Below are 16185 nucleotides of genomic sequence, written 5' to 3' on the forward strand. Positions count from 1 at the left end.
ACAGCATCTCGCGATGGGAAATGTAGTTCCTCTCATGGGAAATGTAGTTCCTCTAAGTAATTGTAGTTACTGTTCTGTAGGTGTTGTGCTGCCAGTAGGGGGAGTCCTGCTAGGTGAGCCCTTTATGGAGCCTCTGAGTGGGAGAATGGTGAGAGTGGGAGGGGCAAGCATCCAAGCCGGGCAGCTGGTGTCTCATGCAGGAGGATACCAGACTCTTCTAGACAGCAAGGTGTCCTTCATTCAATTTAGCAACAGAAAACATGACAAATGAAAGCGAAAGAAATGTTTGTAACACAAAAACATTCACCTAGGTTCTGGCAGTCATGTTCAAAATCGTAGAGCTCCTGAGGCCCCTGAGTGAGGAGTTGGTGTCAGAAATGACTGTGCAGCTCCATCAGGGAGGCGGACAAGGATGTGGTTGGCAAGATCGTCTCAGTGCAGTGTCCGAGGAGCTCCATCTCCACTGGAGGAGGAGTCAGCATTGCCAGCTGCAGCTGCAGACAAGGTTGGAGATCTTGCTGGACACCACAGTGGGCTTGCATCAGGATGGAGGCTCTCTAGGTGAGAGAGTGATGAGACCTGATGGTCACTGGTGCATCGACAGAGTCTTACAAAAACATTTTTATGAATACTTTTGTGTTCTGGAAACACAAGGACTAGTGCTGTGTTTCTGGACCTTTATTGAACCAAGGAGGGCAAATATTTGACATGAGAAAAGTCTTGTGGCCTACATTCAAACAAAAATGTCACCAAAAGTATCAAAATAATGACAATCTCATCTCAATTTACTCACAAATATCAATCTCAGTATGAAATCTGGGTAATAGGTAATAGTTTGGGATTTTACATTAATTGTAGTTTTTATTTCTGTTTAACTTTTTTTTTTTTATACACTTGAGGTAGTTTTAATTAGTTTTCAGAGTGGGTATGCTTGATTTTGCTTTTTTGGTAAAATGTCTTTTTATAGTCCCGTTTATGTATATATATATATATATATATATATATATATATATATATATATATATATATATATATATATATATATATATATATATATACACATATATATGTAGTTTCAATATTAGCTTTATTTTATTTTTTTCATATTTTTCAGGCACGGATCAAAGATCAAATATTTGGTCAAATAAAAAACAAAAGGCACCATTTTAAAAAATACACTCAGTTAGGATAGATGAACAACCACCATAAATATAAAAGCCAACAGATCCTTAAAGAAATATTTTTTTGGAATAAACCTAAAAATCTCATGTATGGAATACATTTTAAAAAATGATAATGGACATTTTTTCGATAATTATCGTTTTAATTTTTCTGTACTAAATAAATTAGTTAATTATTCATTTTCAGACTTATTAAGTGACACTAGGTAATTTCCCCACAGCATACTTAATGAGTTCTCACTGCACACTAATGTGCTGTGATGCAGAAACTGTGACTTACTAGACTAGTGGTCTAGAACTTTCTGTGTGCAATGAGAATGCTTTTGTTGGTTTTCTCTTGGTCCTACAGCTTCCTCACAAATATTTAAAAAAAAAAAAAATGCTTGGTTTTATTGAAGACTTCACATTGTTGATAGGTGTGAAAGTGAGTGTTAGTTGATGTTATGTGCCCTGCTATTGGCTGATAACCAGTCCAGAGTGTAAGTCGCCTCTTACCCGAACCCAGTTATAGTTGGCTCTAGGTCACCTGCAACCCAAATGTGGGTATGCACTATACATAGAAAATTGATGCATTTATGTTCTAGCAATATCCTTATGTACAACGTCTTTAACTCATTTTCTCCCAAAAACTTATAAATACGTTGTATTTTAAATATTAGCAGTGTCCCAAAGACTTATTTATACGGTTTTTTTTTCTTTCTTTAATGCAACAGTTCTTTGAAGGCTTTGATGCAGCCTCTTGACTGAAGAAAACAGTTGAAGCAATGGTAGTTATTACAAAAACGGCCAGCAGGTGGTAGCAGAGTATAAGAGTTCAACCAGGGCCATGTTGCAACAAGCTATTTTCCCCACAGTTTTAAACAGATTTGTCATGCTAATTGCTGTAAAACTGAAACAGATAGAAGTATACTGTTTTTCCTGATGAAAGAGAAGACGAATCTTTTTAATGTTTTTATAGCAATAGAACACAATATTCTGTGGGCCTTGCAAAATCAGTCAAAATCCAGTAAAACAGCGAAGGGGATTGCTTCAGTGAAAATGGCTGGGAGTCAATGAGTGCATTTACCAATCAGTTATCCATGATAACATACATTGTTCATAGGTTATTCTGAGTTCCTGAAAAATCATGTGCTTTTTACTCCAGGAGAAATGACTCTGTCAGCCTCAGACAAACCAGTACCTGCCTTACTGGGGATGGACTACCCTGACCCAATGGGATCTGGTCTCAACGTACCCGTATTGGGGTACCGGGCTGACCTCATCTCAGGAAGAACAATGGGGCTGGCAGGGACCATGGAAGACCCCGATGGCAATGGTATAAAAAAAAATAAAAAATAAAAAAAAAAGGAGGGGGGGAAATGCATCCGATAATCTGATGCATTTCTTTTGCTTTATTTACTGATGAAGTTTGTGAATGATCAAATCTGAAATGACAAAGACAATTGAATTGCGGATTATAATATAATACTGGATTCTTTGTATGGCTTTAGAACTATAGTAAAATACTGTGTTATAGATCATATCAGTCATTGGAGGTTCCACATTTTGCATCGGAATTGTCACTAAAAATGAATAGATCCATCCTTGGGCCCAACGATTATCGATTGTTTAGAGATCTTGTCTGATTTAATATGATCCAAATCCTCATTATTTCAGTCTCTCAATAATAAATATGCTTAGATTTCTGTAATCATACATGAAAGAAAATGCATTACCTTTGTGCCAACTCAAAATAAAACATTTGCAAACATCTTTTTCTTTGGAAAACAAAGATCAACATTTTTGCTCATTTTTTGACATGTTACAGACTAAACCAGTAACTGAATCTCAATTAATTAGTTTGTGCATTTTCCACAGTGTCAATTTATAATGTAATGTTTATGAAAATACACTAGGGTTGAAATTAAAATGTCTTCTTTTATCAACAGATTAATCGCTAATTAAAATAATTGTTCTTGGAGTTCAGTTGTATTTACATTTCCTGTACAATTTGGGGACAATTTTGTATCTTTTAGGAATACATTTAAGGTCATCATATTCAGGCATTTCTTATTTGCTATTGTTAAGCGTAATGTTAATGTTGAAAAGCAAAGTATATTTTTAGGTATTATAGGTGTAAACAGTCAACAATCACTGTCCTACGTTTGCTTGAAGCATTCATCGAACAAATATGCATGCATCTATTCTGCAGGTACGGTGGCGATCCGTTATGGCTGTCAGGCAGTCGACCCTGTAACTGCTGTGTTGGCTCCAGTGGTGGGCGCCAGGCTGGATGTTCTCACCGACACAGTTGTACCCATCACGGCCTCCTACTGGCTGGCAGTGGCGGATCACTTTGACACCATGCAGGTGGGCATGGGGCGTGGCTCAGGAAAGAGCATTTCACACACATCAAATCAGGTCTTATGTCTTTCTGGTACTAGTCATACTTGATGTTGACTCCAGGTGGAGGCTCTGGAGAGAGAAGTGTGTGCTCGGAACATTTATTGGCAGCAACAGATGCGGCGGGAAGAGGACATCCTCTCTGATTTGGACTCGGCTGTGTTCCGGTGTTTTCTCAGAGTGATGGAAGCTGGCTGCCATCATGAGGTGTGCGGGGGCGTAGTTAAATATGGGATGGATGATGGATAGATGAATAGAGGGGTATATGGGTAAATACTTTATTTATGAATGAATGAATGAATGAATGAATACAATTCTCTTTCTATCAATCAGAAAAAAAATACCACATACAGGTCCATTATAAAAAGAAAACACAGAATAAAAAGGCATAGGCTGAAGGGCACGCTTGTTTTTGCCTACCTTTTTTTTTTTTTTTTTTAATAAGATCAGACCACTCAAAGCAATTAACTCAATTATCACACAAATTATGATAAAATTAACAAAACAAGATCTAAACATCAACTTACATTTTCATATTTTTCAAAAACTTTACTTTTAAACAAATGTTTAAAATCAAAAATTGCCTGACACCCTTTCAAGTTATCATCATGATGAAGATTTATGCAAATGAATATTTTATTTTATACACTTGAAAGTCCCTTCTCCATTTATGTGTACATCAGTATGTTGCCATTTGTTATTTTGCACAGTTGCGAAGCAGTTGATGATGTGTGAATTTGATCATACTTGGCTCAAGGGACGGTCCATTTTTGTTTTAGACCATATTCAGATCCTGGATCTTGTTGTATTTATTTATTTATGTATTTATTTATTACAGGTTTAAAATGTTCCTTAATTTCTTGGTGAATAATCCATACAGGTGCATGTTAATAATGAAACAAAAGCATAAGAGTGACATATGTAGGTGTACAATTTCGTACAGATTCAAATTAGGATTATTAGACTATGGTGTAAGATTGATTGATTGATTGATTGATTGATTGACAGACAGACATATTTTATTCATCCACAAAAATAAATCAATCATTTTAATTTTTGGAGGGATTTTCAAAATAATTTTTGAGATATATATACATATATATATATATAAAAACGATGCAGATATATTTTTATTTAAAAAAAAAATTCCCCACTTGTGTGCATAGGTACCAGAGTGATAAATCATTTTTTCAGTTGTGTGTTGCTGTTCACCAAGCCGCAGGTCCAGTGGTCAGGCAGGTCACTGAGGCAAGCGGCTCTGGAAATGTACGACTTAGCCCAGTCTGAGGCCCAGAGGAGAGTGGCGCAGCGCGCCACCTTGGCTCTGATCCTTCCTCCGCATGTATTGAACATCCTCACCCTGGGTAAGCTGCTATGACAGCCATCAGTGAGGATTTTAGTTGGAGGATGTGTGCCACCATATCCAGTAGAAACTTCCAACAGGCTCTATTATATCAGCTAGATGTTTTTAAATAGAAATAAACAATAACTGCGTAGAATAGCTTTACCTATAGTGATTTTTAATTTCAAGGTGAAAATGTTAAAGTGACTTTTTAACCTTCAATTTTTTCCATAAAGCTTCCCATTGGTGGGAAAAAAAAATCAAAACATCCATTTAAATAAAAAACAACAACTGTAATTTATAGATATATCTGCATTCATTGTTTGTGTTTGCGTAGTGGATGAAGAGGAGTGGGATCAGCATTGTATTTGGTACACTGAGTTGGTATCAGGCCTCGACATGATGGACTTGTGCATGGAGCAGCTGCAACAAGACGAGGACAAATGGAGCACACAAAGAGGAGAAGAGTGGACAGCGAGTGTCCATGTCATGGTCGGAACATTTATTTTTGGAATGAAAACAGTATATAATGCCTTAACAGCTCTTTGTGTTCAATTTGTCACCCCAGGACAGAGAGCCGAGACTGGGAGAGATTTGGGAGCAATGTTCTTCCAGACTGTCAGATTTGGATGTTGCTCTCATTAAGCTGCATTTTGTTCGGCACCTTTCCAAGCTGCGCGGTGACACGGCTCAGGTCGGCACACAGTCACTCATACTGAATGAGTGCATTACCTTACCAAATGAATCAAGTTGGATTCAGCACGAACAGATATTTATTGTAAAATTTTAAAATAAGGATTGAATTAGAATGAAAACAGTGACCGGAAAATTGTACATCCTTTGCATTTGATGCTTTAGGAAGTGTTGCGTGGGAACTTCTGGTACAAGGAATATGGCTTGATTCGGTTGTGTCGGCCAAAGCCGAGTGGGAACGTCATGAGTTTGATCCAAAGGAAGATTTTACCTCTGCTAGACAGAATGAACCAGCGATTTGTGGGTGATAAACAGTCAGTCAATCTCAACACTAACTCCAGTCACCAGCATGTTTTTGGTATTGAACTGCAGCCAGATGGAGGTAATAAAGCGTTTATGTTTCATTCTACAATTGTTAAAAATGTTAAGTGAAAAACCACACACACACAAATGTTGATGTTTTGGTGTACAATATACACTACGACCTCTGCAGAAATCAGAACAAATACTGTACATTGTCCTCATCATCATCAAATTGCAACTGAAGACTTCATTTTCATATAAATAAAAGAATTATTTCATGCAACATTATAACTTTCATTATTCTTCTCATAATATACAGACTTGATAAATCTGGTATGACTTAATTCTTGTAAAAGGCTTTTACTGTTGTAAAATTATTCCCCCCCTCACTATAATACAACTTTATTTTCTTTCCTCATACAATTATGACATTTTTTCCCATTGTAATAATATTGTAAATGTATTCTTGTCTATTATGACATACTGTGACTCTCTTTAATATGTGGAGTTTATAGTAATTAATTAATCAGGACCTTATCTTGTTATTTAGGATTATTCTGCCAAAATATTAAAATTTCAATAGTCTTCATCTTAACACAGGTCTAGATTGATATGCCTAACATCACAACTTTTTTTTGTGGAATTACTTTTCCCAGCGAATATTCCCATTTGATTCCTACTTTTGTACTCCTAATTTCACTTTTTTCCTACCTAATAATTTTCATAATGTCCATACACAGTATTATCTACAACCATTAATATAAGTAAACCTTTATGCTCTTAATATTGTGACTTTATTATTGTAAAATTATGAATTTTCTGTCTCACTATTTTTTCCCAATGAATTTAACCACGATTATTGTAAAATTCTGGTTTCTGTAGTCTCCTGATATGCTACAGTATTGTTGAAAACAAACAAACAAACAAACAAACAAACAAACAAACAAGCAAACAAACAAACAAAAACAGCGTCCCCCCCCCCCCCCCCCCCTTCCTAAATTCCAACTGTAGTTTTTAAATTACAACTTTTCTCTTGGAGGACAGTATGCAGTAAAAATGACATTAACATTTCTTGACAGCGCGAGTTCCACCAAGTCACGTCACTGTCCCGTCAGTTCCAGGTAGCATTTTAGTTCAAAACCAAATATGTATTAGAATACTGGACTGGTCCGAGATTAATACGCTTTTTGCCTTTATTCCCAGAGGAGGAGTGGACAAAGCTGCTGGAACTTTCACCTTTATTTAAGCTCTTGAAAGAATTGGAACAAGAGCTGAAAGGTGGGAGGACATCCATCAAATGTGGCTGTTGACATTCTTGTTCTTTATTGTATATTTTAGCACATCATAATGTGTCGTTTTTATCAGAACGAGATGAATCATTTTGATGTGGTCTCTGTTTTGCTCAGACAAAAGCGCCAACAGATTTGTGGACGACCTGGAATGTCAGTGGGAATGTGAGGGAGAGTTGATCCCTTTGAGCCCGTCCAGCCTCAACCCGAGAGAATTCCTGGTGTACCAGCATGGACTTTTCCTCATGCACACCTTGAATGCACTGCAACTAGTTTGTAGCATTTCACTCTTTCTCATTCAAATCATTTCACGCTATGCTGTGCTTTTATTTATTTATGAAGTGTGCACATGGTAGACGCACCAACATGGACATGTTGTGCTTTCCTCCACAGACTCCAACTGTTTCCCTTCAAATAGCTGCGAGTCTTCCCGATAACATCTACTACAACAATGCCTTCAGGAATTCCTTCTTTTATCAGGTAACACTTCTTTTATGATCATTTTTATTATATGAAACTTTTCTTTTTAAGCTATAAAATGCCTTAAGTGCTTTTATTAAATCATATAAGGCATACAGTACTGAATTAAGAATAATATTAAAGAAACAGAAAATATTAAAACATGGAATGATCATCTAAAGAGCTGAAATGTATGGAAATATTTAACATGAGGATAACTTTTCTGTTTTTTGTTTGTAATGCAGAGTAAGCCGGTTAAGTAACTGCAACTGTGTACGGTGGAAGAACAGGAATGAGAATCATGCTCGTTTTCACTTTTCCATTATTTTCTTTTGAGGCTCATGCTCTTTTTCTTTATATTTTGTGTGATACAATAATCTTGAAAATATTGCTAAATTTCTTTGACTATGTAGCAATGTTATTATTGAATCTACAGTGATTAGAAGAAGCACGATTAAATCAGAAGTAGAAGTATTTTATTACATTTAGTTTTTAAGGTGTAGTAAGTTAGTTTAAAAAAAAAACATTTTCATATTTATTTTTGATAAGTTAACAAAATTGCTTTTTAATTTTAACTTTAATTATTTTGTTAGTTTTTGTTAATTAACTAGAATAACCTCAGTACTCCCTTAGCAAAAGCCTTTTCAAGTAATCTAAAAATACTAACTACTTTTGTGCAAAATATTTCCAAATTATGAGAGCATTTGATCTACATCAGAAGATTTTTTTTTGATGACTAAATCAATTATTATTATTTTTTAATCCAGAATATTTGTGTTCCCCGCAGGAAGCTAAAACTGAAGTGGTCCTTGATAAGGTAAAGGTTCTCGCTGTATGTCGTGCTTATGCCAACATGTGCCCATGTTGACAGGAAGCAGATGAGACGCTCTTTGTCCGCCGCCAGAGACTCCATTCTGTTGGGGGTTTTTCTCTGCTGCTGCTGCACTGTTTGTCCCATATTGCAACCAAGGACTTGATCAACGATTCCACCCCTGCCTTTGGAAGACTCTTCTGCAAGGTGCGAGCAAACAAGCATCCTGGAAATGAATCACTTGTGAGAGTGTTGGTGAACAGATTGGACTTTAATTGTACCTCGATGCGAGACCATGGTTCTTTTTCATGGTGCTAGTCTAACCCATCAAGGTCAATTACTTTTCTCACAAAAGGTTAAAGCTGCCCAACAATATCTTTACAATAGCCTTTTTATTTGACCATTTATGTGTGAAACGTTTTTTAATTCGAAGATTAAAACCTTAACTGTTCATAATGGGAACTCCGGCAAGTTTCTGCCCAATATTTTCAGACTGGTTTCGGGTCTGTCTGCAGATGTGACGTCATGTGTGCATTGTGTATGTGAAGAAAGGAAAATGTAGTTTTATTTTTCAGCCGCAGGTGGCAGTAGCTATTCAAAATTCAATTTTCTGCATTCAGTAGCTTTAAGTCCATTTTTTGGATGCCATTTTAGGGTGAACAAAAATACACTATAGCATTTACAGATGAACTTAATTTGACCTTTCTACACTGTTGACAATTTCACATCATGAAAGTATGACAAGGCCTCATAAATGATCATCAGTACCCTTGTCCAGGTGTGGTCTACTCATCTAGAACTAAAAGTCTCCATTTTTACTTCCTGGTAGTGCTATGTCAGGACTTCCAAATATGGGCACGCAGGCAACTGGGGCGCTGTCATCTGCCGTGTGACCCTTCCCTCCCACTGAGCGAATACGTCGTGGTCAGGCCTTTATTGATGTCATCTGCCTCCATAGGTACTGCAGGCAACTCTTGGGGAGCTCTTTCAGGCCAAACTTGGGTTGGGTGTCTCCGCACAGGAAGCCAATTGGTCATTTCGGGATGACGAATCCCTTCAGGGACGCTCAAAGTCTTTCATTCCTCACAGCTGTGGAGAATCCGCCGCTTCTCTACCACAGCCAAGCAGCGTGAGTACAGAAAGAAAGTGAAGCCGCTGTGGCCATTTACTCCCCAGTGTGTCAACACCTCCTTTGTTGTCTAAGCATTGGATATTGTCTGCATTATGTGATCCAAGTAAAGGGTAACAAACATTTCTTTGGGGAACAGGGCATGGAGGAACTTGGAAGGGAACAAGTGGATGAAAAGTTATTTGGAAAATAGATATCAGTATGTGCAGTTTAATAATGTACAATCAGAACACATGAAGATCACTCATGGAGTTCCCCAAGGGTCTGTGCTCGGCCCTAAATTATTTATACTGTATATAAATGATATTTGCTGTGTCTCAAAAACATTGAAAAGTGTCTTATTTGCTGATGATACAACTTTCTATTGTTCAGGAGAAAACCTGAAGCAGCTTCTGACTACTGTGGAGTATGAATTGAATATATTAAAAAAATGGTTTGATGTAAATAAATTATCATTGAATTTAAATAAAACCAAGTTCATAGTTTTTGGCACTAGACAAATCACTCATCAAGTCAAAATTATGGTGAATTCAATTGAAATAGAAAGGGTGAATGAAAATAAATTCCTTGGAGTTATTATCGATGATAAATTATGTTGGAAGCCACACATAGAAACTGTTAAAAGGAAAATGTCAAAAATCATAGGGATACTCTATAAAAGTAAGGATGTTTTAAACATGAAATCATTATATATATTATATAGTTCATTATTATTACCATATTTGACCTATTGTGTGGAATTATGGGGAATGGCATATAAAACAAATACTAACACCGTTTTCAAATTGCAAAAGAAAGCTATAAGAATTATTAATGGATCAAAGTATACAGAGCCAACACATCCACTATTTATTAAATTAAATGCAATGAAATTTTATGACTTGGTGGATTTTAAAATAGCACAAATAATGTATAAAGTTTATAACAATTTACTCTGCCACAGTACTCAGAAGTTATTTGAAATTAGACACAGTCCTTATGATATAAGGGGTACAAGTGTGTACAAAAAACCCAAAACAAGAACAAATATTAAGCAAAGGTGTGTATCTGTAAAAGGTGTTGATCTGTGGAATCATCTGGAAATTGCTCTGAAAAATTGTGACTCAATGCTGGAGTTTAAAAAAATGTTTAAAAGTAAAGTTCAAAAAAATTATCTATGTCAGACCAGTATATGAAAAATGTACATGTGAGTATGTGTAAGTGATCTGGATAGGTATTATGGTATATGTTTAGTAAATTTATGTATATATGTTTTTGGTAAATGTGAATATGTTAAGTGCACTTGTGTGTGTATATATATATATATATATATATATATATATATATATATATATATATATATATATATATATATATATAACTTGGGTTATATATATCATTTATCATTTTATTATTATTTTTTAATAATTAGTAAATAAAAATTGTATTAATAATGAAATAAGTTTAAATATATTTAGTAAAAGGGGTAGGACTAGATAAGTTTTTAACTTCTTCCTACTCCCTTTTGAACATGTAAGTTATGATTAATTGAATGATTATGTTATTGGGATTTTCTTCTATTTTGATTGTTGTTGTTTTTTGTTTTATCTCTGCTGTTCATCTGTTTATATGTTCAAAAAATAATAAAAGGAAAGGAAAGGAAAAAAGGAAAGGAACACAGAGAAGCGTCTCTGCTCTCTCAACTTGATGGGGTTCTAAAACGAAGAGCCTCAGTGGCAGAGGAAGGCCGAAAGCATCCTTTATAAGAAGCAAACATGTTGGGTAACATCAACATAAGTTGAACCATAAAGCTGCCATGTGGTTTCTCACAGCTAATGAGCAAAAAAAAAAAAAAAAGTAATGGAGAAAAAACGACATTATGGAACAAGTGAGGTCACCTCCTCGCTAGGAAATTTTAACCCCATCGGACCCATAGATTATTGCAATGGACATATTTGTGTGTCTAAACCAATAAAAACCCATAATTTGGATGATGTCATCACTTCTAGTTAATGATTGGATCACAATTTATTTTTATTTTTACTTACTGTATTGAAATTGTGATGAAAAGAACTTTGGCAATTATGCTAGTGATCTTTTAGTGGTTTTAATTGTTTTGCAATTTACTGTAAATCACTGTAAATATCCCTTAGTTTTTATTGTTGATCATGTGACATTCAATACAATTGTAATTTTTGTGTTCAGTGATACACAAATATTGATCTTTCAGATAGTTTCTCACATACCTTTTGAATTGCATTTATTTTTTTACAACTTGAACACACGCACAGATATTGACGTGATTTTTTTGAAGGCCCTTTTCTGTGTGTTTCAGAGACAAATTTTCATTGGAGCAAAAGAGTTTGTGCACTGACTCCACCATTAGACTCCTTTAGAACTGCTCTTTAATGGTAGACATTTGTATGAAGTACATGGCGATGATGATGGCGCAGGAAACTAATCCCAACACCAGGGCCACAATGTTGAGGATCTTGGCTGTCTTCGACGCATCAGCGGCTGCGACCAAGTTCCCGGTAGCGTTGGCGGTTTCCACCTTAAACAAAATAAGAGCTCATCCAATCATCACTCGGACCAACGCCATTTTAGTTGCGGATTTGCAGTTAAAACAACTTGAACAATGTTTTTTTTTTTTTTTAAAGATGAGTTAATGCAGAAATTAGAGAAAAACAAGGCCTACCTTGGAGGAGTAGACAATAGCTGCAATACCAATCGGGAGACAGCAACAAAAAGTATTTATGATGGACCATGCCAAATAGGAAGGCGCTTGATAATGGCTCTGTCCTCTCTCCATACTGCCTCGTAATCAGGGTTCAAGTGGCTGGGTGTGGGTGACAGCTGCCACCTTTTATAAAGAATGGGTGGAGTTCCCAAAGCAGCCTGTTTGACTTTCAAGACCTGTTTGATGCTGCGGCATCATACATCAACTAAACAAAAACTACACAAACTAAAGCCTCTGAATTATTCACATTTAAAGTGTATTGTGTATAAGTACTTATGGTTACCAAATAACTGTTGATAACAAATATAGTGGAATAGTTTATAGATGCTCTGATATGTTAAAAAAACAAACAAACAAACAAAAAAACATCTTGTATAAACCTGTGTTGTGATTTCACACTATTCTAAAAGTCTGAATTTTATTCATTTTATTTTAATACATTAACTACATAAAACAAATTGTACAACGAAGCTTTAATTTAAAAAAAAGACAACAAAAACATGCATCTGGCTGAATTGACAGAGATCTGGACATCACATATTAAAAAAACAAATTTTTTGTTTTTTTTTAACATACGTACTATGCACATATGTATGTAGGAAATAAGGGTCCTTCCCCTCCATCACTTGTTCCTCATTACTTTTTTTTTTCAGCTACCTGTACTTCCTTTCATTTTCTCCTCCACATCCTCTATCTGCAACCGACGTTCTCACACGCTCCACTGTAAATTTCTCTCGTTCTTGACTGGAGTGGTGGTGCATTTAAAAAAAGTTGTATGATTGTCTTCATCTGGGCAGAAATAACATGTTCTTAACCGCTTTTCCTCACATGGGTCGCGGGGGCGCTGGAACCTATCCCAGCCGGCTTCGGGCAGTAGGCGGGGTACACCCTGAACTGGTTGCCAGCCAATCGCAGAGCACTATTTATTTACAGTATTTTATTAATTTAATTTTAAATCTTAATGGTGTGTGTAATTTTAATCATGGAAACCAACGTCATTGAGCAAATTGTGTTCCACATTGGAGGTTACACTTGAACTTGCTATAAGTAAATAAAGCCTAACTTGTAGTTGTATTGCAGTTGGGAAGTCAGCGGGGCATTGTTGGAGATAACCCCAGAGAAAAGACTGTGCTGTGCCTCGGGTGGATTGATTGTGGAAAGGCAGATAAAGAGCGACCAGGCCATTTCATCAATGACACGGGCCATTGTGCACTGAGACATAACCCTGTGACGTCCACAGCAGTTTCAGAATGACCACAGAAAAATGAGTCATCACTGAAACTTTGTTTTGCTGCCACCAAACTTCTTTCACACCCAACGAGATAACAGCCAAATAATCTTCAGGTTACTAAACATCTTTGTGCTTGAGTAGCTCTTGACCTCTCAAGTTGTGCGTATGGAAAAATATAAAAAGCCTGCCACTATGCAAATATGCTTGATTAGAAGAGCAGGGAGATGGGTCAACAGCCGTTGTATTAAATGATGCAATTCATAACAAAATAATGTTCATGTTGCTGTATGATATCTCGTGTTGCCCTCTCAGCAGGATAATTTCATCCTTACTGGTTCATTCCAAGGAAGCACCAACAGAAGTGAAGTCAGCCCCAAGTTTACACATTTACAAAACAAAAATTTTGATTTTGAATTTGAACGGGATTCTTGTCATTGTTGAATATTTTCACCTACTCTCCTACAGGCTGGTCGCAGTCTCGCCGAGCCCGAGACGAAGCGAATCAACAAAAGCATGTGCCACGACCCCAAAACCGCCCAAAAGTTTTACATGCTGGGGTCGGAGGCATCTGCGCAAGAAAGCCACCAAATCCGCATGTCCATCCTGCGCTCTCTGGTCAAATCCTCCAGCAAAACAAAGAGAGGACAATGTAAGTCTTTCACAATCAATCATGATAGACCTTTATTTGCATTAGTCCTTTCATTGCATGTTAATACTTGCTAGCAAAAAAAATGACTCTTTTTCTTTCAAAATCATTAGCAGCAGAAGGCCAGGAGGGCGCAGGCCAGGACAAGGACGAGGACGACGAGGACGACGAGGACGACGACGAGGACGATGAGGATGACGAGGACGATGGCAGCGAGGATGACAAGAATGATGACGACGACGAGGATGACGACGACGATGACACCGATGATGACACTGGCGCCTCCGAGGGGGACAAAACCAGTACGGATGAGGAGGGGACAAACGATGATACCAGCACCTCCTATGAGGATGGCGATAGCCAAAATGGGAGCACAACAGACTTGGAAGGCGGAGAAATGGAAACCGAAACAGAGAATAAAGAAAGAGTGACTGCTGAAATTGCCATGGACATTGACACTTAACACAGAGAAATTGCTGTAAATATGTTAATACAACTTCTTGTATATATGTTTAGATTTCTTGTTTGGTTTGTTTATCTGTTTTAAATTAAAAACAAGAAAATCCTGTCTAAATTACTGTAAATATGTTGTTATAACTTAGATTGTTACTGTATATATGTTTATATTTCTTGTTTGGCTTGTTTATCTGTTTAAAATTAAAAACAGAAAATCCTGTGTAAATTACTGTACATATGTTGTTGTAACTGAGATTGTTGTTGTATAAAGGTTTATATTTCTTGTTTGGCTTGTTTATCTGTTGCCTTGAGAGCAAAGTTGACCAATCGCTAGTTTATTTCTTTAAAAATTGCGCTTGGGATCCGCTCCGCACAGTTCCTGGAACTGGACCTTGGTTGGGGGTCCAATTCCAGGAACTGGGCGGAGGCCGGCCACGGAACCAGCGACCCCGCGAGCCGCAATCCCGGTGTTTTTTAATTAAAAGGTAAGGCAAGTCAAAAATGGTCTTGACAATAATATGTTATATGTGGCCCTTCTAGTCTAAACATGGCATTATTGTTTTTTTAATTTATGTCACGTGACATTCGCAAGGTGAGTCCTAATTGGCCGTTAGTTGAGCCCTGAGCAACTGTGATATTTCAATCAATCGGTAGTGTCAAAATGTCCGCCCCCTGAGATGGATAAAAACAGGTGGATTTTGCTGCTTATTTTATATTTCACAAATGTAATATTAATCAGAAGACTGTTTTTAAACTAGTGGGGGCGCAATGTTGTTAAGAATTTATTTATTTGACTTCCCCTTTGAGATAAAATCAATTTCACTGTGCATGTTTTTGTAATGTTAGAAAGTAACTTTGTATTTGTTTGCTTTGCTTTTGAATATCTCTGACACTAAAGCTTAATAGTTGTATCATTAAATATCTTGTCTTTGTGGTTGAACACGATTTGCAAATCATTGTACTACTGTTTTTAATTTATGTTGCACACAACGTCGCAACTTCATTGGAATTGGGGTTGTAGATGACAGAGGGAGTGAGGTTGGAATGCTGCTTCTTTTTTTCAGGACACTTCAAATGAATCATTACTTTAAAAGCAGAAATCAGGGTGACTAATTTTCAAACAGTAACAGCAGTTATATGATTAGTATCATTGTATTTATACTAATTTTGCAACTAAAGCTCTAGAAGACTCTAGTCTTAAATTCTTAATTATAGTGGTTCATTTCTGGGAAGTCCTGTATGCACGTAGATACCATTCTCAGAAATGGCGATAGGAAGTAGATGCCAAACCTCAAAGCCCACATCTTGTTCCATCAGATTTTACCCACAACAGAAGAAACTCTAAAGTTCACTTTCAAAACTTCTTCATCAAATTCAAACATCACTTTTATGAGAAATGCAGCATGCTAACGTTGAAAACGCTGGATGTATACTGTATAGGTTATTATTATTATTATTATTATTATTATTATTATTATTAGAGAACTACTAGAACTATACAATATTAAAAAGAAACACTGGGGGGCACTGCCATACAACGGATG

General features: G+C 36.5%; 1 protein-coding gene and 1 long non-coding RNA gene across 14 annotated transcripts in view; one reads left to right on the plus strand and one right to left on the minus strand.

The window, feature by feature from the left end:
- LOC144033090 (uncharacterized) overlaps positions 1 to 15011 on the plus strand; it is a 33941-nt gene extending 18930 nt beyond the window's left edge. Inside the window, exons 17-34 of one of the 13 annotated variants that reach the window (XM_077540904.1) lie at positions 81 to 229; positions 312 to 561; positions 2326 to 2496; positions 3373 to 3530; positions 3627 to 3770; positions 4780 to 4927; positions 5243 to 5397; positions 5474 to 5599; positions 5764 to 5980; positions 6981 to 7022; positions 7105 to 7179; positions 7308 to 7462; positions 7584 to 7670; positions 8521 to 8703; positions 9419 to 9589; positions 13852 to 13900; positions 14005 to 14188; positions 14299 to 14537. In XM_077540904.1, coding sequence (XP_077397030.1) covers positions 81 to 229; positions 312 to 561; positions 2326 to 2496; positions 3373 to 3530; positions 3627 to 3770; positions 4780 to 4927; positions 5243 to 5397; positions 5474 to 5599; positions 5764 to 5980; positions 6981 to 7022; positions 7105 to 7179; positions 7308 to 7462; positions 7584 to 7670; positions 8521 to 8703; positions 9419 to 9589; positions 13852 to 13900; positions 14005 to 14188; positions 14299 to 14377 — 2543 coding nt within the window. In that variant the 3' untranslated portion in view covers positions 14378 to 14537. The other 12 variants (XM_077540905.1, XR_013287867.1, XM_077540901.1 and 9 more) reach the window with 12 other exon arrangements.
- On the minus strand, positions 11812 to 12401 carry LOC144033093 (uncharacterized). Its single transcript, XR_013287868.1, has 2 exons — positions 12267 to 12401; positions 11812 to 12122 (listed from the first exon to the last, which is right to left on the minus strand). It is a non-coding gene; the product is annotated as an uncharacterized LOC144033093 (long non-coding RNA).
- Positions 15012 to 16185: the final 1174 nt, after the last annotated feature.

The sequence above is a fragment of the Festucalex cinctus genome, chromosome 13 (genome assembly GCF_051991245.1).
Source record: "Festucalex cinctus isolate MCC-2025b chromosome 13, RoL_Fcin_1.0, whole genome shotgun sequence".
Taxonomy (NCBI): domain Eukaryota; kingdom Metazoa; phylum Chordata; class Actinopteri; order Syngnathiformes; family Syngnathidae; genus Festucalex; species Festucalex cinctus.